The sequence below is a fragment of the Leopardus geoffroyi genome, chromosome A3 (genome assembly GCF_018350155.1).
Source record: "Leopardus geoffroyi isolate Oge1 chromosome A3, O.geoffroyi_Oge1_pat1.0, whole genome shotgun sequence".
NCBI lineage: Eukaryota > Metazoa > Chordata > Mammalia > Carnivora > Felidae > Leopardus > Leopardus geoffroyi.
The window spans coordinates 36,308,575-36,336,331 of NC_059336.1; the positions used below are offsets into that span (position 1 = coordinate 36,308,575).

Sequence of the window (27,757 nt, forward strand, 5' to 3'; positions counted from 1 at the left end):
GATGAGTAACCTAAGATTTTTCAAGTTGCCTATAGAATCATAACATAGATTCAAACTTACTTCACATATACTTATTCATTTCTTACAGCCCCCCAAAATTTTTAATAAGAGTAAAGAGATGCAACATAGCAGTTTTGATAATACTTTAAGCACCATTTATAACAAATGTTAGTTATTTGTTGACACAGATTAAATGCATTTTTCCTAATTTCTTTTTTTAAATAATTTTTTAAATGTTTATTTATTTTTGAGAGAGAGAGAGAAAGAGAGAGAGAGAGAACAAGCAAGGGAGAGTCAGAGGGAGAGGGAGACACAGAATCAGAAGCGGGCTCCAGGCTCCAAGCTGTCAGCGCAGAGCCAGATGCAGGGCTCGAACCCAGGAACTGTAAGATCATGACCTGAGCCGAAGTCTGACGCTTAACCGATTGAGCCACCCAGGGGCCTCATTTTTCCTAATTTCAGGGATTATTTAATTCCTTTGCAATGAAATCACCTATTCCATACCCATAAATATATCTGATACACTGATAAAAAGTAAAATGTAACACATTTCTCTATGTTTCTAGTTAACCAAAACTGTCAGGGAGATTTAATAAATATGCACATTGTGTAGTCCCTGACATAACCCAAGAGAATTATAAGATTATACTGTTAAATTACTAAGCCTACATGAAGATTTCAAAATTAAGCAAATGATTGAATATCCTTGTAACCACTCCACCTAACTTTATAAATTTATAATTTAGCCTTATCTCAATTAAAATTTTAGAACATTTGTTTTTTTAAACGGGTTTTGATAAACGTATGACATGTATACACCAGTGCAGTATCCTACAAAGAAATTTCACTGCTTTAAAATCCGCTGTGCTTTGTCTATGTATCCCTCCCCATAATCTCTAGCAACCACTAATCTCATGTCGCCATAGGTTTGCCTTTTCAACAGTGTCATACAATTGGAATCATATAGTATACAGCCTTTACAGATTGGCTTTTTTCACTTAGTCGTGTTCATTTAAGTTTCTTCCGTGTCTTTTCATGGTTTGAAAGCTCATTTCTTTTTACCACTGAACAATATTCCATTGTCTGGATATACTACAGTTTATTTATCAACTCTTCTACTGAAGGATATCTTGGATGCCTCCAAGTTTTTTTTTTACCGCTTAGGTGAGACACCACCGCTGGAGGGGGCTGGAGGTGTGTATTTACCTTCCTCCACGTGGAAAGGTAGAGGGGGCTAGAGTTGGTATTTCCCTTCCCTCAGGTAGGTTTGGCTCTTATAAAATCCTAGCAGGTTGATAAAATAGACTGTGAAAATTAATAAAAGGAAACCTTGTTTAGAATGGAGTCAGGCGGCCAGCAGGGGGAGCTTTCGTATCCTGCCACAATTTGTCAATTGCAGATCCAACAGGAAGAGATGTACCTTTCAATTCAATACTATTTTAGCGGAAAAAAAAAGGTTCTTTTTCTGCCCTGGCAACAGCCCAGCCAATGACGAACGGTCACAACCCAGTCAATGAAAAGCCACTATACTTTGAACTCCCAGTTTACTCCAATGGACTTTTTGTTTATAACAGCCTTGTAACGCCCCACCCCCCCTTAATTTATAAAAGACCATTCCTCTCCTTTTTTCTACAGAGTTGCCTGTAGTTTTGCCTTGTTTTGTACTGTACCTTCTGTGTCCCAGAATGCAATTCTCCACGACTCCCAACTAAATTTATTTGCTGGGAAAATAACTGGCAGGCATTTTTTTTTTAATTTTTATTTTTTTAAGTTTTATTTATTTAAGTAATCTTTACAGCCAACATGGAGCTTGAACTCTTGACCCTGAGATGAAGAGTCTCATGGTCTACCGACTGAGCCAGCCAGGTGCCCCTAGGAGTTTTATCTTTAAGGTTAGTTAGCAAGGTGTTGGTAAAATAGTTTCTCCTGAGGGGGGAAAAAAATTCTCTAGTGTATTTCCGCATGGTTCCTTTTTGTCTACCCTTATTGGAAACACAAGGGGATTTTTCTTCAGTATTCAATGTAAGTACCTATTAGAGCTCTGGAATGGGGTGGGGCTTAAAACTCACAAAAGTATGAGGACTCTCCTATGACTTGGTCCCCCTGGAGGTCTTACTTTTTGACTTGTGGGTAAGGAGCTGACAGCAATTCGTTAATTACAGTTTCAGTTCTCCCACGCTGGTAGTTGTTTCCACAATGGTTACTGATTGTGAGTTTCTGCTCTGATAAATTGTGATTCTCTGTATCTGTTTGTCTCCACTTTTGGGGATAGTTGTTTGCCCTGTGCCCTCACTTTTCTAACGGACTGTGATCATGGTGATTTATAACAAATATATTTGGTCTTTGTCCCAGGTTTGGCACAGAGCTCCTAAAACCCTTGGAATTTTCTAAGTGGTGAGAGCTAAGGTGTCTTTTGTTATGTTAATGACATTCTTAGACTGAACCTAAGAATGGGAGCTGGTTGCCAGGGAACCAACCAAGAATATAGGAGTGGAACTTTCAGTCCCACCCTTTGACATCCAGACTGCACAAAGGAACTGGAGGTTGAATCATTCACTTCTAGTGAATGACTTAATCAATCATGCCTCCGTAAGTAAGCCTCCATAGGATGGCATTTAGAGAACTTCTGGGTTAGTGAGCACAGGGCTTTGGGGATAGTGGTACAGTCAGAGAGGGCATGGAAACTCTGTGCCTTTTCCCTATACCTTGCCCTATGCATCTCCTTCATCTAGCTGTTCTTGAGTTCTATACTTTTATAATAAGCTCGTGACCTAGTAAGTTCTTTGAGTTCTGAGATCCCCTGTAGCAAATTAAGAACCCAAGAAGGGATCATTGGAATCTCTGATCTGTAGCTGGTAGGTTGAAGCACAGGTAATATCTTGGTTTTGCAAATGGCATCTGAAGTGGAGTGGGTGGTGGGGGAGGGGCAGTAATGTAGAACTGAACCTTTCTCCTTTGGAATCTGACACTATCCAGGTAGATCGTGTCAGGATTGAGTTGAATTGTAGGACATGCAGCTGGTGTCTGGAGAATTGCCTGTTGGTGTGGGAACCTCCCCACAACTAGACACACACACATTGGGATTTGGTGATCAGGATTACCTTTTACAGGTACAGTTTTACAGATTTACACCAAAAAATGGTTGTTGATTTTGCAGTTTGTTCAGCTTTCTACTCGTTAATTAGGATGTAGTGGTGACTTTGAAGCTCCTCACATGTAGGATGAGAAACAGAAGTTGTAATGTATTTTTAAAATGCTCAAATTCACTCATAATCAGGAACTTTAAAATTGAGAAAAACAGTAAACATGTTATAGACAGAGACACTAAGTGGGAGAAGAGGTTACGGGAAATCATACTCTCCTGCATTGATGGTGGAAATGTGAGTTATAGTTTTCTGGAAAACAATTAGGCAGTATTTATTAAATGGTACATTTTTTTGTGACCTAACTCCTTACTCATTAGAATCACTTGAGGACCTCACTCTTATAAAGGAAAACATAATTAGGTAAGAATATGTGTACAAAGTTGTTGGCTGAGTGTCCCCCCCTCCATACACACACACACACACACACACACACACACACACACATGACAGGGTCAGATAGTGATCTCCCAGGCATAATCTCCCTGGGAAGGCTTGTTTGGGTTTAGAGAAGTTCCCTGGAGAAGGGGTTAGATCTAAGCCATCAGCAGCCAGGATACTCACAGCATTTAGGGATGGGTGCACCAGGCTAGCAAAGGGGACAGCAACATCACAACTTGTAAAGGCATATTATGTGACCGTGAAAATAATGAATGAGATCAGTTACAGTTGACTTGGAGACATTTCTGAAAAAGGCAAAGTTATATACAACGATCTCTCTTAGTAATGTAAACATTTTTTGTCTATGTGTTTGTATGTAAATTATGTGAGCATAGAGAAAGTATAGAACAGTATCCAATGAGTAGTTTATATGTGATACCTGGGGAAGGAGAGTAAGTGTGAAGGTGATGCAGATAGAGATGCCAAGTAGAAGAGAATGTCAGGTGTAGGGCAATTTAAGGCAAAAAGGGGGCAAAAGAGATTGCACTTTGATTATAATTAAAAAACAATAAATGGAGAAATTACTTGAAATGTTTGGTGGTAAAACCTGGCATTGGTGCTTCTGTCCAAGTTGGGCATACTTTACTCCCTGCGCAACTGTAACCTGGGGAAGGAAGATTTACATCTTGGGCATTTTTTACCATCTGTAGTGAGTTGAATGGTGTTGCCCCCTAGGCTCCACACCTGTGAATGTGGTGTTATTTGAAAATAGGGTCTTTGCAGATGTAATTAAGGATCTTAGGATGCCATCGTTCTGGATTTCGGGTGGGCCTAAAAAATTTTTTTTAATGTTTGTTTATTTTTGAGACAGAAAGAGAGACAGAGTGCAAGCAGGGAAGGGGTAGAGGGAGTCACAGAATCCGAAGCAGACTCCGGGTTCTGACCTCAGCACAGAGCCCCAAGCGGGGCTCGAACCCATGAACCGTGAGATCATGACCTGAGCTGAAGTCGGACGCTTAATCGACTAAGCCACCAGGTGCCCCTGCAATAACTAGTTTCTTAATAAGAGAAAGGAAAAGGAGATTTGTGACCCTGAGAGAAGAGAAGGCCTGTGAAGATGGAGGCAGAGATTGCCGGGTTGGGTGTATAAACCAAGGAATGCCAAGGATTGCCAACAGCCGCCAGAAACTAGAAGAGGCAGGAATGATTGTCCCCTGGAGCCCCTGTAGGCAGTGTAGCCCTGACGACGTCTTGATTTCAGACTTCTAGCCTCCAGAACAGTGAGAGAATAAATCTCTGTTGTTGTAAGCCCACCAAGTTTGTGGTAATTTGTTAATGGCAGCCCTACCCAAGTCCTACAGCATCCATGTCACAGATGCTTTATCTCACAGGGTTAGATGGTATTCACAGGCAGGGGCAATAGTTTGCCCACTATTTTATATTCTTCACGCTACATAGGTGTTTTGCTGCTGCTTGTGTGAGTTAGTACAAATCAATAGAAACTGTGCCACATTTACTTGGGCATGTGCAGCTGGTTGGAAATTTGAGACCATGAAGAAAGGTTATGCATTTGCTTTAAAAACTTACCTCTCTGATATGTACATATCTTTAATAATGTGCAGGAGAAGATAAATATAAATATAGATGAGGAAAATGAACTTACCGATAGGAAACATGGAAGGCCTATTAAGAAAAGATTTACTAAAGAAGGACAACATTGGCCAACGATGTATAAAAAATGTCTGTCGTTAATAATTTTAAAAATGCAAATTATTAAAAGGAGTCCATTTTCAGCTATTAAGTTGGCAAAAAACTAGTGCTGGCCAAAGTTCAGGAAAACGAGTACTTGTACACACTGTGGTCAGATTATTTTGATGCAACATTTCTGGAAGACTTAATTAAGACAATGTACATTAATATAGTCTTTCCATTTCAAATAAATACTTAGGCCCAAAAATCATAATTCTATTTATTTATCCTGAGGAAGTAATCTGGATATGGGAAAAGGATATATACAAGATGTTCACTGAGTTTTTGCTTATACTGGTACAAAAATTAAAATCAGCCTAAAAGTATACTAATAAAAGCTCATTGGCTAAATTATGGTAGAATCTCTACAACTGAAATTTCTTTAGCAATTAAAAATGATGTAGTAGTAGAATATGTAGTGATTGTACATGTTTATGATGTGCATCTTAGGTAAAAGGAACAGATTCTAAAGCAACATCCTATGTTAATACATTTTGGCAAAGCATATACAGAAAACAAACTGAAAAGATGCATATAAAATGTTAACAGTGGTTATTTCTGGGTAGTGGGACTACATTTGACTTTATTTTCCTTGTTTGTGTGTGATTCACATTTAAAAAATTTTCTATTACCACATAATGTTTATGAATGATTTGAATAATTATGTAATAATTTTATACAATTGCTTTTTAAGAAATAAAAATAATATTAAAAAAAAGTGTCACTGGCTAGGTGATCAGCTCCTTGAGGTCAGGGACTGTGAATAAATCTTTTTTTTTTTTAAACTTCTAATACCATTGACTGTTGTGTCTGGCAAACAAAAAGAAGTCACTTAACACTTGTCAAAATGAAATTTTAATACTTCAAGCAAAAGCTAGAGGGCTAAACTAGGATTTTCGTTATAAATATTTTCTCAGTGTGATTTCTTAATAGGAAATTATCAAGTTGATTGATTTCCCTCTAAAGTCACAATTTATTACAGGTAATGGTATGGCACTGTTTTTAGTGCTTTTCTTACTAATTATCTCTCCAATAAAAGGCTTGATCTATATGTAGGAGTAGTTTTCAGGGACTGCATTTGCTTTTATGAGTATTACTGTATATTTAATAAATAAGTATATAAATTTACTTGTAATCTAAAGACACAAACTGACATTGGGTTTAGATAGATTTAAAATCAAATTTTGTAAGTAAGTGGCAAAAATTTCCAAGGATTATGGGATACCATAGTTATTAAGCGGAAACACTTAACTACATGATAAAAAAAATTACAAAGATATCACATGTTTAAGCTTGCCTTTTCCTTCAGATCAAGAGATAGGTTTATTTAGACAGCTGAAACAGAGCCCTATAAGAGGTGTTTAGTCTCCTTGACTATTCCCCCAAGATTATCAGGAAGGAATGAATAACTGATTGGATGTTTGACAGGGCCTGCGTTAATTATGCAAGTGATTTTTGTACATGATTCTCTTAATAACCTGTATAGTTTATGTAACTGTAAACAATATTTTATTTTAATTTTTTGGAGGTTTTTTTTTTTAAAGTTTATTTTTATTAGAGAGCAAGCAGGGGAGAGGCAGAGAGGGAGAGACAGAATCCCAAGCAAGCTCTGCACTGTCAGCATGGAACTTGATTTGGGGCTTAAACCATGAGATAATGACCTGAGCCAAAGTCCAGAGTCAGAAGCTTAACTGACCGAGGCACCCAGGTGCCCCCATATTGTTTTATTTTAAAGTTATCCAAATAATTATTTACAGTGTAAGAATATAGGATATGATGGATCTTACAAAGGTACTTAAATTTTTTCTACTATCAGGTGAAATGCCTAACTAGCTTTGATTATACAAACTAAATGAGCTCAAGGATACTATGATAATAAAAGATTTATATGCAACTAAAAGACAATATACAATTTAAACATTCTGGGGAAAACACTTCACTCTAATGATTTAAAATACCTTTATGTTTTAGTAGAGATTATTTAATATAGTACAAATGGAAGAATTAAGGACTGGGGTATTTATAAAACCAAACAAGTATTTTGACTTAGAAGATTCCTTTAATTTGCTTTCATTTTCCAATATTTTCCTTGCAGCCAAAATCCTAACCTCTTTTGATAAATAGGATGCTAATCCTGTTGGATACCTACAGCTCAGTAAACCTGAATGCTACACGTCCTGTAAGTCCCACAAAAGTCGTGAGCAGCCGTCCCTGACTTCATTCTCTTGAGCATTATTCTCCCTTTCCTTTTTTTGTAGCTGTCAGGGTTTCCGGTTCTGTCTTCGAGGAATCTTGTAATGCGATATTCAGACCTCAATCTTACTTACAGTCACAAAACATGGTCTGAGGCTTAACTTAGTTGCTGTTTCTGTCATTTATTTCTGTCAAAATGAGCTCCTCTGCAATTATTTGCATCACAAATTTTCATCTCCTATTTTACCTCTGAGTTTGATGATTTCCTTCATCTGTTAAGGAATTGCTTTTTTAAAAAAAAATTATTTACAGCATTTTCTAGTAAAGCTTGTACACAACTTCAGGAAACATGACTTCATGAGACTATTTAAACAAATTTATGACATATTCAAAATGAGAGCATGGATGTTTCACCAAGGTATGTAACTGAATTTTATGGCAAAGCTAAATAAAAATGGCAGAGTTAATGGCTATCATGGGAAGTGGAGGCTCTTAACCTCTAAGATCAACTGGAGAGATAAACGTGGCATCCCTTTTTTGAGTAACTTGGAAATGCAGTAGAAGGCCAGGGAGACCCAGGGCAATTCTCCTATTCCCACGTGACACACTTTCTTAAGTGAATGTAAAACCCCATTGTAAGCATGTATGATAAAGAACAGTGCCTTTATGTTTGTAGTGATGGTGAAAACGCAGAGGCATGGCATCAAGAATGATTTTTGCCATTGTGTGACCAAGTTTTCAATATGTAATTATAAATAAGCCTTTGCTCCTGCCTTTATTAGATGTCTATTGCTGCATAACAAATTATACCCACGACTTAAGATTTATTATCTCACAGATTTTGTGGGTCAGGAATCAATCTGGGAGTAATTTAGCTAGGTTCTCTGCTTTAGGGTCTCTCTAGTAGTTGCAGTGGCAGGGGTTACTGCTAAGGCTCCACTAGGGGGGATATGCTTCTAAAAGAATTCTTGTGGTTGTTGGTAGGATTCAGTTCCTTATGTGCTGTTGGCTCGAAGCCCCTGTTTCTTGCTATGTGGGCCTCTCTATAGGCATTCCCAACCCGGCAGGTAGCCTCTAATCAGGGTGAGAGTGAGAGATCAAGAGAGAAGCCCATCTTTCTACAACGTGACATCCCATCACTTCTGCTGTATACTCATTAAAAACTAGTTTTTAGGTCCCATGCACACCCAGAGGGTGGACTACCAGGAAGTGACATCAGTGAAGCCATCTTAGAGGTTGCCTCTAATGTATCAAATGCAAGATACATTCACACACTCCCCAGATCCCCAAAAGTCTCATCGTATTACACCATCAGCTTGAAGTCCTGAATCTTATCACTGAAATCAGGTCAGGATGGGTGAAGCTCCTCAGGTGTCATTCGTTAAGTCCAGATTCTGCAACACAGCTCCTCTCAATCTGTAGACCCATGAAGCTAATGGGACAAGTCATCTGCCCTCCACTCCCAACATACAATGATGGATTGAGCATGGGAGAACTCCAATAAGACATTCCTGTTCACAAGGGGGAGAAACTCAGAGGAGTCCCTACATCCACCCCACACTCAAGGGGAGGGGACTGTTCAAGGTCCTGAAAACCAGGATTGGGAGAGGTCACTAGGACCATCTTAGAGGCTGCCTACCACACTGTCCTTCCATTTGACTCTAATAATAAAAAGTAAAATTTAAGAGACTGTTTTATGAAGCATAAGGCGCACTCAAGTTTTCATAGTTTTATGTTGCATTACTGTGTACTACAATTTTTTCTTTGGCTCAGGGTAAAAATTATTTTGCATTGCAAGAATATAGGAGGAAATTGCTTAAAAACTCTTTTTCCTTCTAACATGGCTACAAATCTGACTTACATTGTTTAATTTTCCCAAAATTTTCAAAATGTTTAAGGTTTAACATAACATCTGTTACAGCTCCATACTTATTCCTCAAGCTGCATTCTGTATTTCATCTTCAATTTATCAATACATTGATTGCATTTGCATAAAATTCAAATTCTATTCCTTGGTGAAACATCAGTTTAGTATAACCAAACTAGAGCATAGATTAGGAAGTTCTTTTTTATTTCTGTATATTCTTAGAATGATGTCACAATAACAACACAAATTTAGAACATACAGTGGCATCTGTGGAATCCCTAAGATAACTATAATATCTTTAATAATGCTTCATGTTTTTAATGTTCTATGGTATTTCCATTTAAGAATCATATTTTTTCCTTATATATCTATAACTTTATGAATAACCTATCCAAATATGCAGAAGAGGGCTTTGGGAGAGAAAAAATATGCACATTATTTTTCTTAACTGACTAGCTGACTAGGTTTTTTTGTTTGTTTTTGTAATATAAACATGCTATTCTATCAGTTTTTATCTTCAATGATATATGAAAGATCCAAAATCAAGTTGGCTGTCTCCACAGCCACCTGCAGGCCACTAAGTTTAGCAGTAAAACAGTCCAAGATCAGGTTGTTGGCTGAGCCCACAGCTCCATGTGGGAGGCAGGTTTGTGGTGGGAAGGGATGACGAGTACTCTTTAAAAAAGACCAGCGGAGTTCTTCCTGGCTAGTGTATAGTCCACAGCCACATCTTGAAAGCAAATCTGGCCAGTCAACAACAGAGGGAGACTCTGGCTGAGCGGACCAAAAGTGTCCATACTTCATGTCTGTAAGAATTTCACCTCCATCATGTTCTAGAGAGCCAGCAACAGATTCTAGTGCACTGCAGAATGCTTCAGTGAGGAGCTGAAGTTCTGTTTGAGTACACCCATCATCTTGGAGAATGCTTTCGGGCTCATTACAAATCTAAATAGTAATAAAACCATTGAAAACACATACAGAGCAATGTTATAAAAATTTTTCTGAAAGATAAAATACTTGATCAAACCTTTATCATAAAGTTACTACTTGTGTTCAATTTCCTTAAGAGTTTACCACAATGCTAATGGGCAACTATGGGTCAGCTGTCCAGGCTATAATCCCTTAATCTGGTTGATTATAGTATAAATATATGCTAGTCATGTTATCAGAAAGAATGAGTCAGAATAAACCCCATCATTGGCTTCCTATGAAGGACTGGTCGGTAGTGTCTCCTCAATACATGAAGGACATGGCATAATGCATATATTACAGGTTTTCATACACAGGAGGAGGTTCCTTAAGGCTAATGTCCAAATGAAGTACTTATTTAGCCAACTGTTTGAGATTTGTTTAAAATGAGAACACACATGATTATTATTAAGACAAAAGCCATTTAGGGACATGTGCAATTTTCACATCAAGGTTTTAAAATAATCTCTTTAATGAGAAGTAAATGTTTTTTGTTTGTTCCACCATTCTAAAAAAGTTTATCCTAGAGATTTAATGATAGAAAAAGTAATATATTAGCAAACTAATAATTGAATGATAGCTAAAAACCCATATTCAACCCACTTCCAAGCAGTGACCACTTTCTTTTTCGGCTCAGGATGTGTGAACCACATAAGATGGCCTCTACTGCATGTTCTTTCCCCAGATTTTCAGTACTGTATTGTTTCTTCAAAATTCTACTTAGAAAACCTTCCTCCTCCAAAAAACCTTTTCTAGTTTACTCAATCCCATTTGCAGACTATATTGCATTAATAGATGGGCACTGATTTTGTTTTTTGTGATGTATATTCTGATAACTTTTAGATTTTAAATCATTTTGGGAAGTAGGGTGGGGGACATGTGTAAAAAAGGTGCACTGTCTCTCTAACCTAGTCAGCCACCAGAAGCTCTGCAGTCTCTTCATAACACTCCTGACCAACCAAAGAATCAACTGCAAATATGTGGGAAACATACCTTTTTGTATCTGTTTTCAAAAAGTCAGCATTTACAAAATAATCAGAACCATAATGGACTAAATTTATGTATTACCAGGACATAGTTTCCTAAATGAATAAAAAATATTCCACTTGATAGAATTTATATTATAAACAGATACCAATTTAAAAATCATAATAGAATCTGGGATGTCTGGGTGGCTCAGTTGGTTAAGCTTCTGACCTTGGCTCAGGTCATGATCTTGTGGTTCATGGGTTTGAGCCCTGTGTCAGGTTCTGTGCTGACAGCTCAGAGTCTGGATCCTGCCTCGGATTCTGTGCCCCTGCAGTGCTTGTGCACCCTCTCTCTCAGAAATAATAAATGAATAAACTTTAAAAAAATATTTAAAAAATCATAATAGAATCTAATACTTGGAATGCTTAAATGAAATTAAGTCTTTTCTTGACAGTCCAGAAGGTATGAAGTATTCTGTGGAATCTTAACACTTTCATTATGAATATCAATTATTATTGGACCACAGCAGTTGAAATCTCGAGTACAACTCCCATGTAACAGAACGCTCATTTCAACATGCAATATTTAGACAATACTCAAAGAATGTGATCATTTGGTAAAGGGCTGGATTAATAATAATCATTGTAATAAAGATATTACCTTATATTTGCAAATGTTATTTTCCTCATGTTTTCAAATACAATATATGATTTGAACTACTGAGAAATTAAGCATTAAAAGCTCCAGGGTATTATGATTTGGTTTATTGTCTCATAAAAACAAATGTTGCTGGGAATTCAGATAATCTGAACAGGACTATCTAACCTACCTTGTGTCTGATATATGCTGCCAAATGAGTTTCAGTACAGCCACCTCCCAACAAAACACTCGGTTCCTTGATCGTTAACTGCAAAACATGCAGTGCTGTTTGACATGTGAGCTAAAAAAGAGATGAATCATCAGAATCCGACATCGACATGAAGTACACAAAGAACTATAACCATTTTTCAAGGGAACTTAGATAGTAGACTCAAAGAGCTGGATTTTAATTGCAAAAGAACAAAACTTGTGTTGCCAAGGTTGTAATGTGATGAATACAGTTTGAAACAATAAAGATTAGAGATTAAAGAAAAATACTTTAGCCAGATGTTTATTTCCATGGGCAGGATTAATATCATCTTTCATATGCACTTAGCTCCTCAAACTGAGATTGACAAATGGATGTCCTCAAAATAACTGGGTCAGTAAGGTTTGCTGGTATCTCTACCAAAAAGATTATTTCAGTCTAAATAAATGAGTTATATACATGCTATAGAATTTATTTCAGGCTGCTATGGAAATAATATAGCTACAACCCAGTAGTAGTAGTAGTAGTAGTAGTAATAATAATAATAATAAAGAGAGCCCTTTCATATTTACCAAGGACATATCCTTGAGTATATATGAATCAAGTTTGTGACCAATACTCATATAAAAGTTGCGTGTGTTATTGCTGGTAGAAAACAACAAACTCTTAAGAGGTGGATGGGTATGGCTGGGGAACTCATTTTCTAAGTGAATTGTTCATACACATTAGCATCAAGGTATACACAATTCAAGTTAATTACTAAGAAAAGTTCACATGTCAAGGACCTTTAGATTGCTTGTAAATACTAGAAATAATAACTGGTAGCACTTGCTAAGTCTACTGTGATATCACAGGCAATTAAATCAGCTTGTGACTTTAATTCTCTCATTTTTGTTGTTGCTTCCTAAATCACCTAGGAAAGTTATGAAAAACAAAATGCATAGCTCAGCTATGTGAAGATAACTATTGTGTCTGTCCGACTATTTAATCCCTGTTTCAGCCCCTAGACAATGGAATTCAAAGTTTGTTACCTACCTTCAGCTCATCCCAGGCCGTGTCATTTCTGTTGCAGAGCAGCAAGCTGCAGATAGTTGCCTCATTAGGAATAAGATGAAGAAAATGTTTGAAGCCAAATTTTTCAGTGCACAAATCTTTTACACTTCCATAACTACTAGGAGAGATTGAGCCTAGGGAACCAATAGGCTGTGTTCCTATTTTTTAAAGTTTAGAAAACACAAAAGGTATGAGTAAAGATGGAACGTACAATCATGTACAATGGATTCCTAAAAGCCCCTAAGCATACACTTCAAAACATGAAATGTAGACTAAATAACAAGATGCATTTTCTAAAACCTATAAAATAGGCAGTAGTCTGCTATTAAAATGATATACAATAAAGCAGAGTTTCTTTCTTTACAGACTTCTTTGAACACCTGTTAGGAGCTATCTCGTACTCTAGAAAAGCACACAAAAATGTGCATCCATTTTCTGGGAGCTTAAAAAATTTGCAAGAACCCAGAAAGTAATCCCTGAACAATTACACTTATTTGAATATTCTTTTCTTCTAAAGCCTCAAAGAATAAAGATACTTGAGTAATCTAAAATTTAGGGATTACCAAAAAAATGCCTACGAGATATGTATTTCACTTGGGGGACACAACAGAGAATCTGAGAGGATCTGGCTCTACTGCTTATGTGCCACTGGACACGAAGCAAGTCTCTGATGTCAGAGTCTCTGATGTCTGGGTGGGCCTCCCCATATGACAGTAAGATGGGAACAGTAATGCCTACTTCACAAAACAAATCAAATGTTAAATGTTCTGTACTCCATGACAAGCTTCAAACACACCAATGGCCTATGCACGATAACCCCAGATCATCGATAAAGAGGAATTTTGTCTGAAGGAGAAAGGAGGTAATAGGTAATGTTAACCTAGATACACTCAGAAAGGTGGAAAATATCGTTTACCTGAGCCACAGGCTTGGTATAGTTTTTCCCCTTTTTATCTCACAAGGTCTCTGCTCCCAAGATCCAGGACTAAAAGCTCTGGCTATTAATACCATGTTCTAGTTATATGTGGGATAAATAAGAACTGTGGGCTGAATAGAAACCCTGTGCCCACATAAATTATTGTTTCTATAGCAAAATGTTTCATATTTTAAAAACTGACTAAATAACCTGTAATACCTGATATTCACAGCTGGAAAAGTCATGAAAAATCAAATATTTAAAGCTATGGGTCTGACCCAGAACATCAGTGAGTTCCATAGAACTACTTCCATTATTTCTTCATAATTTCCACTTTGACAATCATGGGACAGCCTTATAGAGGTAGGGCAATAATCCAGAGATATTAGGTGTTCAATACTGGCATACACACTACTACATTTTGATGAGTTATAATAACACTAAACATAGTGAACTTTAACAATGGCTTAAAGTCTGATAAACGTTGCAATTGATCAAAATGATCAATTTTGGTATGTTGTCGATGCAATTAAAAGGATACTGAAAGTGGCTCAAATCACGAACTCTTCACGTCATGCTTCTTTGGCTGTAATAAGTATCAATCTTATGTCTGATTTTAATTTACAAAATACAGTGAATTTCTTGCCTGTTACAATTCTGTATCTTACCAAATATATTAGTTAATTCAACAAATGTCTTAGAACACCTACTGGGGACCAGGCCTGTTGTCAGTGCTAAAAATAAAAGACGATCCTGATTCTTAAGGAGCTCAGCTGGAAATATCAGATATTTAAAGCTAGTGCGTGTACATACCCACCCACCCACTCCTAATTAAGAACTATTTAGGCAGAAGTACAGTAGTGAAGAAGTACAGAAGTGAAGAAAGGGGATCTTTTAGCTGCAAAACTACCTTCAGAATGTAATGTGATTTAAGAGGTTTGTAAAATTCAAAGTTTTGTGTTAAGTATGAAAGACCTAATGATTATGAGGTGGTTAAACTTCTCAATACTGTAAGATACCTGGGGGGGTTAATAGTTTTACGTCATAACAGATTCTGTTGTCCTTTGGGGGGCAGGAAAATACATAGAAATAGCCATAATCACTCAACTTTCAGTAAGTGAATGTTATAGGATATCCTTTATGAGAAACCTTTGCTGCCAGAAATGTTAACATATGCTATAAAGTTGGTGGCTTCTAAAATTTTTCAAGATGTTCACAGTTGACACACACCAAGAATATCTCTGCTCAAAAAAAGTGTGATTTATTAAGTGTAAGAGGCAAAGGCTGAAGGTGCTTTTTACCTGTCACTTTACTCAGGGGTTCCATGAGAGCCGCTCCGACTCTGTCTATGGCAATCATGCGATGCATACTGAGAAACTGTTTCAAAGATGGGTGCACAACTTTTTGGCATATGACTAGATCTATGTGATCACTAACTAGCTGCCTTCCTAGGCTAAGCAACTGGTCCAGGACTGCATTTTCAAGAGAAACCCCAGAACTGACCACTACAGTTCCTTCTCCAGTGTCAGAGAGATCTCCAGATAAAGATGCACAGAAGAGTGCCACCTTGAAGGTGTCTGATTTTTTGATAGGTAAGATCTTCATCAATTGAACTTCTGATATTTCAAGAAGTATTCCAGGTAATACAGTAGAATCTGTAACTCTTTGACCTTTTAAAGGCACAATTATACTCTTTCCTAAAATGAGGCAGTCTTTGGTGTTTTCTGGAATTGTAAGCAAAAAGGCTCTCAGAATCAAAGCACTGATATGGTCTATTTCCTGTCTGGTGAGCATGCAGGCAGGTTTACTTGTTACTATACTGCGCACCAGGCAAAGGAGGGTCTGAGTACTACTGAAGTCGACTAGAATTCGACAACCACAGGACTCAGACTGGAGGTAGCTGGTGCAGAGGCTCAATAGATGCTTATTTAATTTGATAACAGTGGTGGGCATCAAGCCTATTCTCTGAACATTTTCAATCAGATTGCAGCAAAGAATGGCTGTGAATAAGCCACAGTCACTGAAGCACGACACATGATTCTGCATGGATGTTGTTAGGATCTTTAAGATGGGATGGGTGACAGAAAGGTTAGCGAGCAGGGCTGACGACTGTGAGGTTGTGCACACACAGCCCCCGAGGCCATTGTGCAGCTGCTTCAGCCTACCTGAAGGGCCATAGCTTGATGTTAGGATGCCTTTCAAGACACAAAGTGTGGCCCTGACTCTCTCACTTGTCAGTGGTTCACTTTTACAGAACGATGGCTTTTTAGCTTCTAAACGAGACATCTTACTTTAGGTGATAATTGGTGAAGACAGATTTTATTTTGTCAACCATATTTTTCTGTTTATTGCATTGTCATGGGTTTTGACATTTAGAAAAAAAATTATTCTTCAAGGAATGAAAGTCTTGAATATGCGGCACTGTGGCTATAAAATTAGCTCCAGGTTTATGAAGCTTATCAGCATGGAATGACTTAATGACATAGTAATAATTCCAGGTATTTATTTTTCCTTCATTCTTCAATACTCATTTTGTTTGCCTCTAGATTGAGACTTTACAGATTGTTTTGCAGCCCTCTGTATAAAGTATGTTCCAAGATGGACACCTATGAAAGACACCCCAGCTACAAGAAGCCAGTTCTTTCTAATCCAGCTGGTGTTTTTCATCTCTTCTTTCAATATGAAGTTTAGATTCAAAGATACTTCTTTCTGTAAGAAATAAAAGTAAAACATTTTAGAGAAATAATTCCAAAATATTTAATAGAATGCAGTTTACTATTTTGACACTCTGCTCCCTCTTTAGAAAAAGGAATTATCAACTGGCACAAGCCTCCAGAAAATGAAAAATGTAAATCCACTTAGACTAAGCATTCACTCCTTTGTTCCTCAATGAATCCCTCCAAGAAAAAGTACTGATATTTGGATGATTTTGGAATGCAAAACAACATAATAGCTAGAAAGCTTACAGTAGTTATTTGAGTACAACATGCTTCTAGAAAAGAAATGTTATATTATGAAACTCATTATAAAATTCTGAGTCTTAAAAAAAAACCCAAATGTTTTTATTCTCTTACATCAAGATTTAATGTTATGTTTTTTCTATAACTCTGGAAACCTTAGGTCTAAACATAGATATACTTACATCAAATCCTGCTTATAAATAATTATGAAATATGATAACTGTTAGGTCTCCCAAAGGTAGACCCACTTTTTAATGTACAGTCTAGCTCTCGCTGTATAAATCTGCACAGCACATTGTACCAAAGAATAAACCATGTTTTCAATGTTTGACTAAAGTCAGAGCTAATTTTTTGTAGTTTCATTCTATCAATTAATGATTGTCAGTTTTGATGTCCTACCATAATCCTCTCCAAGACTTTGGTTAATGACAGTAAGTACAAAAATCAGGGAATATGCTGTTTGACAAAGAGAAAGACAGGATCTGATCTGCGATTTCTATCTCCAAGGGTCTGAATACCATAAAATATTATAACAAGTGTACTTGCACTTGTACTAGCTTCCTTAACAAGGTTGTAAATAAGTAGCGTGCCTTGCAGCATAAAATCCTGACACTTTAATAACATGTGAAAAAAATAAAAATTACAGGTCATGGACCTTGTCTGTTGAGGCTTGGTGCTTTGAAGGTGAAAGTTCAGCCAATTATTATTTTCAGGAATATGCTAATTATGCCAATCACTTGGACAGTATTTAGCATAAATAAAACTAATTGGACTACCTCACTACAGGACTACCTGAAGCAGACGATGGCACAGTGTGCTATAGACTGAGAAGGTGGTGTGAAGATGTGCAAAGAAGAGGTGAAGAGGAGGAGGGGATGTTATTCAGTGTTATTTCGGTTACCACTCCTCCCCATTTAAAGGACTGTAACCATGGCAACTGGGCCCAACTAAAGAGGAGGCAATGATGGCTAGTTTTCTCCCTGCAATAAACTACAGTTATCCTTTTTTACAAGACGAGGAAAAAAATCTTTCATCTTATGCCAAGAACAGCCAAGGTACTTAAATACTATTTCAATGGTTATTTTAGATTCAGCAAAATCTGTGACATACATTTAAACAAAACCTTAGTGAAGTGACTTCTATACATTATTTTATACTTTGTGACACATACTCACACCAAAACACAAATCATAATAGAAAACTGTGATCGATAAAATGATTTCTCCAGTTAAAAAAACATTTCAATACATAACAGTGACATGTAACATTTCAAAAGCAGAATGCCACATCAGCACCTCTAAGAGTCTTGGGTAGTGAGACCAGTAACCACATCTTTTGGCTAGTATCTCTATAAAATCTACAAAATCAAAGAAGAAATCATTGAAAGTATTGGTGACTCCCAAATCATTTTTAGGATGTCAAAACTTTCTGACTTGTGAGTCTAGATCCAGACAAAGCAAGGTACAACTGAAAGAAATGAAATGGCTTATAGAATATGTGTGGAAATGTCAGTTTAGATCTATTAGAACTCTTTCTCCTGACACTATGACCCGTATTTCCAAAGGCTACCATCACATGAACAGCTCTGACTTCCTGGATGCATAGGCCTGCCAGATGGGCTTTTGCAGTAACAGATAATTTAATTAAAATAATAATAAAATTGGGGCACATGGGTGGCTCAATTGGTTGAGCATCTGACTTCAGCTTGTCATGATCTCACAGTTTGTGAGTTCAAGCCCTGTGTCGGGTTATGTGCTGACAGCTCAGAGCCTGGAGCCTGCTTCTGATTCTGTGTCTCCCTCTCTGCCTCTCCCCTGCTCACACACTCTCTCTCAAGGATAAAAAAAATTAAAAAAGAATAATAAAACTTACATGACTGTATTCCAAATTTAGACATACACTATAAATTGTGATTTAAAGAGATATAAACAGGTAAAATTTTCTCCCATGAGGGTTCCTGGGAGAAATGGCTGATTCTAGGTCTGAGGCAAAAAATATACAAGATGAACTGAGGATTTTTTTTTTTTTACCTAAGAGTAATATACTTGGGTCATATTAAAGAACACAGGAGAGGGGCACCTGGGTGGCTCAGTCAGTTAAACATCCAACTTCGGCTCAGGTCATGATCTCATAGCTGCTGAGTTGGGAGTCCTGCATCAGGCTCTCTGCTGACAACTCAGAGCCTGGAGCCTGCTTCAGATTCTGTGACTCCCTCTCTCTCTGCCCCTCCTCTACCCATGCTCGCGCACGCTCTCTCTCTCTCAAAAGTAAATAAACATTAAAAAAGGGGGGGGGCGCCTGGGTGGCTCAGTCGGTTGAGCATCCAACTTCGGCTCAGGTCAGGATCTCGCAGTTTGTGAGTTCGAGCCCTGCGTCAGGCTCTGTGCTGACAGCTCAGAGCCTGGAGCCTGTTTCAGATTCTGTATCTCCCTCTCTCTGCCCCTTCCCTGCTCATGCTCTATCTCTCCCTGTCTCTCATAAATGAATAAATGTTAAAAAATTAAAAAAAAAAAAGGCACAGGAGAAAAACAGACATAGGACTCAACATGAAGGGCATCCAAGATGGGACAATTTGAGTATTAAAAAGAATATTGATAGTAATAGCTTGAGATAATTCAAGTAATATGTAAACTCATGAATTCATATTGTCATCAAAAACAAAAACCCTCATTGCTGTTAGGGCACAAATTTACTTTTATAAAAACTCATAGATGGAAATAAGCATTTATCTTGCTTTTCCTGATAAATGCATTTTGAGGAAAAACTGAATACTTGACGAGGTAAAGTTGTTCCAGCTCATAAATGGAGAAGCAATGATAGAATTTGAACAACATCATTTTGCAACTCCTAAGGAAATAATGTATTAGACTATTGTGGTGGTTGGCAAATTACAGCCCATGGGCCACATCCAGCCCGCTATTTTTGTAAATAAAATCTTGGCTCATGCTCATGTATCATGTACAAATGCTTTTGTGCTACAATAGATAGTTGAATAGTTGAAACAGAGACTGTATGGTCTGCAAAGCCTAAAATATTTACTATATGGTCATTTATAGAAAAAAAGTTTGCCAATTCCTAGATTAGAGCAATGATCATAAATTTTATAATAGACCTTATAATGGAGATCAGACTGATAATGCACTTTAATCTTAGCAACACTGAAAGTGGATCAGACAGTATATGTGAAACAATGTGATTTTACTAGAATGTCTACCATAGTACATCCATGAAGTATTCTTTTTCAAAGAAAAAAAGAAAGTAAAAGCAGGCCTTCTGATCTAACTACCAGATTATAGGAGATATGGGGGAGTTAGAAACTTGTTAAATGACAAAATGAGGACTCAGTCAACCAAATTCAGAATGTGGGGCATTCAAAAGAGGCAGATTGGGAAGGGAAATGGAGTGGCTGAAAAGAGACATATCTATCAAATACAATGTGTGGACCTTATCTGAATTCTAATTCCAACAAACCACCTGTAAAATGAGATTTTTTAAAAGACAAATTGGAAATCTGAACATGGCCCTGAGTATCCAATGGTAGTAAAGACTAACCATTAACTTTTTCAGTGTGATAATGCACTTGTGGTTGTATGTGTCTTAATCTTTAATGTTAAAGAGACATACTGAAGCTTGGGACTTGCTTTAAAATATTTAAAATATCAAAAAGGGGGTGAGGACAGAAAGATAGATAAAATAAAACTGGCAAAATGTTGATAAGTATGAAAGCTGGGTGATGGATACTAGAGAGTTGAATATACTATTCTCTATTTTGGGGTATGTTTGCAATTTGCTATAATAAAAGTAGAAATTAAAAAAATAATATGGGACAAATAACAGCACATTATTTTGATAGAATCAATGTTTAATTCATTCTAAATGTTTTTTTTTTTTTTAGATTTTATTATTTTTTTTTTAAATTTCTTTTTTTCAACGTTTATTTATTTTTGGGACAGAGAGAGACACAGCATGAACGGGGGAGGGGCAGAGAGAGAGGGAGACACAGAATCGGAAACAGGCTCCAGGCTCTGAGCCATCAGCCCAGAGCCCGACGCGGGGCTCGAACTCACGGACCGTGAGATCGTGACCTGGCTGAAGTCGGACGCTCAACCGACTGCGCCACCCAGGCGCCCCTAGATTTTATTTTTAAGTAATCTCTATACCAACATGGGGCTCAAACCCACAATCCCAGGTTCAAGAGTCACATGCTCTACCAACTGAGCTAGCCAGGTGCCCCTAAATCTGGTTTTAACATTTGCTCACCCTAAACCTGTTTTAATATCTGTTTCTGCTTCCTTGACTGGCATTGTTGGTCTCTCTGAAACTTCTAACTACTGCAGCAATGACATCCAAATCTCTTACTGTATTTACCTTAACGTTGTAGAGGAGATGTTTTCTTTTCTCAACTTTACTTTCCAAGAATACCTCAATTAATAATATTCCTTGTATTTCTTTTCACAGAAGGAGAAACTACTTTCTTTTTTTTTTTTTTTTTCAAAATTTGGCTATTGCAGACCCCCAATCTCTTATGACAAGAATTAAAGGAAAAAAAAAATGTCATAAGTAATACACATAACACACACACGCGAGTGCGCACACACACACATTCTGTCTCTCTAGTGATCTCATTACAGTCTGGAAGAGTTTACAGATAAAAATCAAGCATCTAATAAACTCTTTAACTCTCTGCTACTCATGTCCACTAAAACTCCCTTTATAAAAACAAATCTTACATCTTTTATAAATACAAATCTTACACAGAATGTCTTGTCTTAAGGTTATTCTTTTAAGTCATTAAGCTTCTGATATTTTATTACCTGTTTTTTTGTGTTAAATAATTGTCTATTACGTTAAGCTACCCTCTTCCCTTTCTCTTTATGAGCATTTATAAATAAAATCTTGACTTAAAATAATGTAATTTTGGGGGGCACCTGGGTAGCTCAGTCAGTTGAGAGTCTGATTCTTGATCTTAGCTCAGGTCTTGATCTCAGGGTCGTGAGATCAAGCCCTGCATTGGGCTCCTCACTGGATGTGAAACCTACTTAACAACAACAAAAAATAATGATGTAATCAGAAATTACATTACAGTTTTATCAGAAGTCAAAATTACAGACCTCTTAAGAATGTGGAAAATCACAGAGGTTGTCCTTCTATAAGAAGCAGACCCTAAATTGACCTAGCTTATGCCAAAATTAAAAGCACATTATTACTCATCTGATGGTCATAAAGGTATATTAAGATAGAAAATGGTCCATAATTATAGGGCCACAGTTCTCCATCTGGGGCCAGATCAGTTTCATAATTCAGGGTTTCTTGAATTTTAGAAAAATAATACAGCATCTAACACCTATAACCAAAATAATATAGTGTTTAATACCCATAAGCAATATAATCATAATGCTCATAATCAAACACAACAGTATTTCTGCAGTAAAACTAATCATATTGAGTGGAATAAAGACTGTAAACTGACTCATGTCAGCTAAGATTAAGTTTTGCTACCAAAGGAGTTATAACAAAACTTTTTGGATTTTAGAACTTATTGGATTTTGGAATTATAGTTAAGAGATTATAATCTTGAATTATGTAACTATATCTTCTTATTTCGGCGACTCTCAAAAGTAACATTACTTCGAAGCTAAAATATTAGATACTAAAAATATTAGATACTAAAGAAGGAGTATATGGTGTTTTATTAGCTCAATTGGTTAACCATCTAACTCTTGATTTCAGCTCAGGTTATGATCTCATGGTTCGTGGGATTGAGCCTCATATGCTGGGCTCATGTTGTCAGTGCGGAGCCTGCTTGGGATTCTCTACCCCGCCCACCCCTCCGTCCTCCTGCCCCACCATTCCCCAGCTTGCTCTCTCGCTCTCTCTCTAAATAAATAAATTAATTAAATAAAAACTTTATTAAAAATAAAAATTTAAAAAATAATAAAATAAAAAATAAAAAAAATACTATTAGTTTTATTTGCCTTGGAAAGAAACAGAACAATAATAAAGGAGAGAACTTTTGTAAGTTACAGATTTGTATGCTCTGGGATGGACTTATGTCAACTAGACAACTACTCTTTTGGATACATTTATGATCCTGGTGACATTAGTGAAAAGGACAGGACAAGTAATGGACTGCATGCCCTTTCTCCTTTCATCCAAATGACTCTGCCAGGCAAGTGTCAAAGGTCTCCATGGAACAAACTTTCCTAGAAGCAATTACAGAATTAATATTTTGCCAATGGGTCATAATAAAAACAACAGGTATGTAACTTACCAACTTAAGCTTTTTCTTCCCAGAGCTCTGTACTTAAAAAAAATTTTTTTTAATGTTTATTTTTGAGAGAGAGGGAGAGACAGACAGACAGACCGACCATGAGTGGGGTAAGGGCAAGAGAGAGAGGGAGACACAGAATTCGAAGCAGTCTCCAGGCTCCATGCTGTCAGCACAGAGCCTGATGCAGGGCGCGAACTCATGAACCGCGAGATCATGACCTGAGCCAAAGTTGGACATGTAACCGACTGGGCCACCCAGGTGCCCTGAACTCTGTACTTTTTTAAAGATTATGTTTCCCATTGCTGGAACATACCATTTGGTTGACTAGATTAAATCGAACTTACCTGAAGATTCCAAGCCTGCTATTTCCCTTGGATGTGACTCTTCTGAGGACGTCCAAGTACTGGACTATCTGGCTCAGAAATGTTGTCCTTATTAGGCATTTGGAAAACAGGGCTGCTTTTGATTCTGTGCCATCCCAAATGTATGAGCCCGACTAAAGGTACCATAACAACCAGAACTTTGTAGTCTCTCCAGAAGTTCTGAAAGCTCATAGTACTTCAGCATCAGTGCACCTAAGAAAAGGCCAATAATTAAAGACAGGAACAAAACAACTCCCTCAAGTTCTATCTATGAACCACCACAAGTAAAATATTGCACTCTAATAAAAGTAGACTGTTAAAACATTTTTAGGTGTAATACAGTTTACTGTTAATTAAAAAGGATATGTTGTAGGCTCAAAGGGATAGCAGGAAGTCAGGCTTGAGAACCTTATAAAGCAATAAAACCTTTAGTCAAAGATTGTAAAGGCGCCACATTACCTGCTAGAAAAGCTATATACATCTTTGGAAATGCTCACGCATAGATATCGTTTTCTTTATATAATTAACTATACTTTTTCTGAGCCGCAGTAAACTTAGATTTAAAAATAATTACATTTAGTCATTATTTTAACTGAAGAATCAAATGGTAATCCTTAAATATGCAGTAAGAACTTAGATTCTGCATTCCGACACATGTAAGTGATGGTGTTTCAATGGAGATTGGGAGAGTCATGCATAGATTCTAATTGTAGCAAACAAATTTTGGCATGGATTCTGATTTGGGACGAATTAATGCTATTTCCATTTATGTCCTGAAGCACAGGATTTTAGTGGTTGCCCTTATCACTAATAACTCTACCACACAGGGGTCTACCCAGTTTACATGAAGAAATTGGAGCTAATAACTTGCATGGATTTACAAAGCTAATTTGTATTAAAGCAGATTTCTTTCCTGTCTTTGGTTTGTAAATCCTGGACTGTGGCCCAGGAAATCTGTTTCTGATGATCTGTTGGCTTTGGGAACTTGAGTCTGGACAACCTTTAAAGACTTCTTAAACTTTTTTATTTAAGGGACACTCGTTAGGCTTTAGTGACTAGCTTATAGACTTGCAATAGTATGAACGGACCCACTTTCCAAGTTCCTTTCTGAGCATAGACAGACAATAAGGGCTGCTCCATCATCTGTGGGATATACTAAGAATTACGTCCAGTTGCATGTAGATGAAATTTGGTACATGCAATCTGTTACGTTATAATAATTTTGTATGAATGCCATTAGAAAAATATCTCAACAAAACTTACTTCTTTCCAAATCAAGATTAAAATATACTGCTGGGGTGCCTGCGTGGCTCAGTCAGCTAAGTGTCTGACTCTTGATTTTGGCTCAGGTCATGATCTTCTGGTTCGTAGGATCGAACCCTGTGTCAAGCTCTGCATTCACCGTGTAGAGTCTGCTCTCACTCCCTCTCCCTTTCTCTCTGCCCCTCCCCTCCCCTGCTCGCATGCACACTCTCTCTCTCTCTCTCAAAAATAAATGAACGTTAAAAAAAAATACAGCTAGTGAGGTGAACAACTGCCTCAGTGTTCTGGGTATATTAAAAATAAACGGCTCAGAGTTATGCCTATGTACATATATCATTTCCAGCATTAGAAACCATTTCTCTCAGTGTCCAAATTCACATTATATAAGGACTTTGTTGCAAAACTTAAACTACTAGAAAAAAACAATGGCCTAGTTGGCTTTCTGTGGCCTTTTCCTGTTCTAACGTGCTCTTGTATCCTATACACTTTCTGCAAACCTTTAGGTACCATACTTTTATTGACATATTTATGTTCTATCTTTGGAGAAAGCCTATTACAATTAATTGTATCATTAAATTTCATTGTGAAGCCCACTATACAAAATGCTTTTGAGATTTGAGGATACAATAAAACACAGTGGTCTACAATAGTGAGGGAAGAACTATAGCAAGGATTACGTCGTAGAGGGACAAAAGCTGCACCAAAGTTACCTGGTTTGTGTTGCGTGATGTGATATTTTTGTCCACAAAATACCTTCAATTAAAGGGTTAGAAGATAACATCATTCATATCTAGTTTCATCAGTACTTACGGTGATTCTAACACCTCTGAACTCTCAACATGAGGTTATCAATTCACATTACTTTTTTTTTTTTTTTAATTTTTTTTTTTCAACGTTTATTTATTTTTGGGACAGAGAGAGACAGAGCATGAACGGGGGAGGGGCAGAGAGAGAGGGAGACACAGAATTGGAAACAGGCTCCAGGCTCTGAGCCATCAGCCCAGAGCCTGACGCGGGGCTCAAACTCACGGACCGCGAGATCGTGACCTGGCTGAAGTCGGACGCTTAACCGACTGTGCCACCCAGGCGCCCCCACATTACTTTTTTTTAAAAAAAAATTTTAATGTTTATTTTTGAGAGAGAGAGACAGAGACAGAGACAGAGTGCAAGCTGGGAGGGGCAGAGAGAGAGGGAGACACAGATTCCGAAGCAGGCTCCAGGCTCTGAGCTGTCAGCACAGAGCCAGACACCGGGCTTGAACTCATGAACTGTGAGATCATGACCTGAGCTAAAGTCGGACGCTTAACCGACTGAGCCACCCAGGTGCCCCAAGTCACATTACTTTTGATGGATGGCATTTCTTCTATGCAGTTTACTTCTCCATGATCTCTAATACAATTCAATATTTGTCAGCTTTTTTCCTGAATTATAAACTTTTAGGGAAATAGTTTATAGAAAATAGAGTTGTCTGCATAAAAGATATAATAATAAAGTTGGGGTGAAGAACTCAATAACTAAAATTCAGAATAAATTAAACTACGATCTGTAACAGCAATGTTTGGGCAAGTGTTGTACAGAAGAGCCTCTCCATATAAAACACAGTATGTGATGTGATGTACTGTGAACCTTCTTTGAGAAGAATCTTGGATTAACATCAAGTTAGCTTACACTTAATGAATCTTTGGTCATCCATGGGTTAAGGACAAAGGAGGCACTCCATTTTATTTACTCTGTGTTGAACAGTCTATTATTTCCATTAGGATAATTTAAGGATCTATGCATCTTTTTATACATTTAGGTTGAGTTAAATCTGGGAATTATTATTTTTTTGGTTGAAAACTCATCATTGGTCAATATCACTGAGTCCCAGTAACAGACTTCCTGGCTAGTAAATGATGTAGACTGATCTAATGATTAGTTGCTTCTGTTTATGCAACACCTACATGCCCCCATTTCCTCAAATTCTCCATATGTCATATGTTGATTTGGGTAATGGGAGTGATAGGCTGGTAACTATTTTCCAATGATTATTCTGTTGTATTCTGAGAGGTCTGGGAATCGGTCAGGATCTAGAGAGGGCTTTTTACTTTATAAAAACGCTTTTATTAGAGTTTTCACATTTAATTCACCTAAAAACACTACCATACTGTATACATAACTGTCCATCTCCACCAAGCCTGATGGAACTGGCACTCTTTTAAAATGGTACAGGTAACTTTAACCTCCTTCATTTTTTTTTTTTTTTTTTTTTTTCATTTAATAGGTTTTCAGCACACTACATGTCTCTAATAGGCTGAAAAACCAACTTCCCAGGACAAAACACATTAAACTTTACTAACGAAGGCTCATTGTTAGTTTTAAGAAAAAGACAACACAGTTTTGAAATTTGATGTTAGATGTGATAGTGAGGTAATGCATTCCTTATTTTGTTCATATCTTCTTGTGGAGGTTTAAAATATAATCAAACATATTTTGGGGGTATAGTTTTAACATTTTTTTTTCTCAATTCTTCTGTGGGATTTTTTTCAAAATGAAAATTAGCATAACTGCCCATTTCTAATAAATATAATATAGGCTTGCTTTTTAATAAAATTAGAAAATATAGAAATAAGGAAAACTAAAAATGTCTGTTCTCTTTGCAGTTTAAACAAAAATGTGATAACGATTTACATGCTGTTTTATAATCTTTTCTTTCCCCAAGAATATAAATCTTCATTATCATTTTTGATAGCTTTATAATATTCGATTGTATGGAAACATGCTAATTTGATAGATCTCTGATTGATAGAAATTTGAGATTTGTTTCAATGTTAA

General features: G+C 37.0%; 1 protein-coding gene and 1 long non-coding RNA gene across 3 annotated transcripts; one reads left to right on the forward strand and one right to left on the reverse strand.

The window, feature by feature from the left end:
• Positions 1–2,210: 2,210 nt before the first annotated feature.
• Positions 2,211–18,059, forward strand: LOC123580510. Of its 2 annotated transcripts, XR_006703334.1 has the most exons (4): positions 2,211–2,589; positions 2,977–3,110; positions 15,540–15,679; positions 17,834–18,059. It is a non-coding gene; the product is annotated as an uncharacterized LOC123580510 (long non-coding RNA). The 2 variants fall into 2 exon arrangements; XR_006703335.1 differs by lacking the exons at positions 2,211–2,589; positions 2,977–3,110 and adding an exon at positions 14,402–14,682.
• Positions 9,517–16,449, reverse strand: MKKS (MKKS centrosomal shuttling protein). The gene is made up of 4 exons (XM_045445319.1): positions 15,389–16,449; positions 13,154–13,329; positions 12,101–12,211; positions 9,517–10,278 (listed from the first exon to the last, which is right to left on the reverse strand). Exons 1-4 carry the CDS (start codon positions 16,371–16,373, stop codon positions 9,838–9,840), a joined length of 1,713 nt encoding a protein of 570 aa, XP_045301275.1. The 5' UTR covers positions 16,374–16,449; the 3' UTR covers positions 9,517–9,837.
• Positions 18,060–27,757: the final 9,698 nt, after the last annotated feature.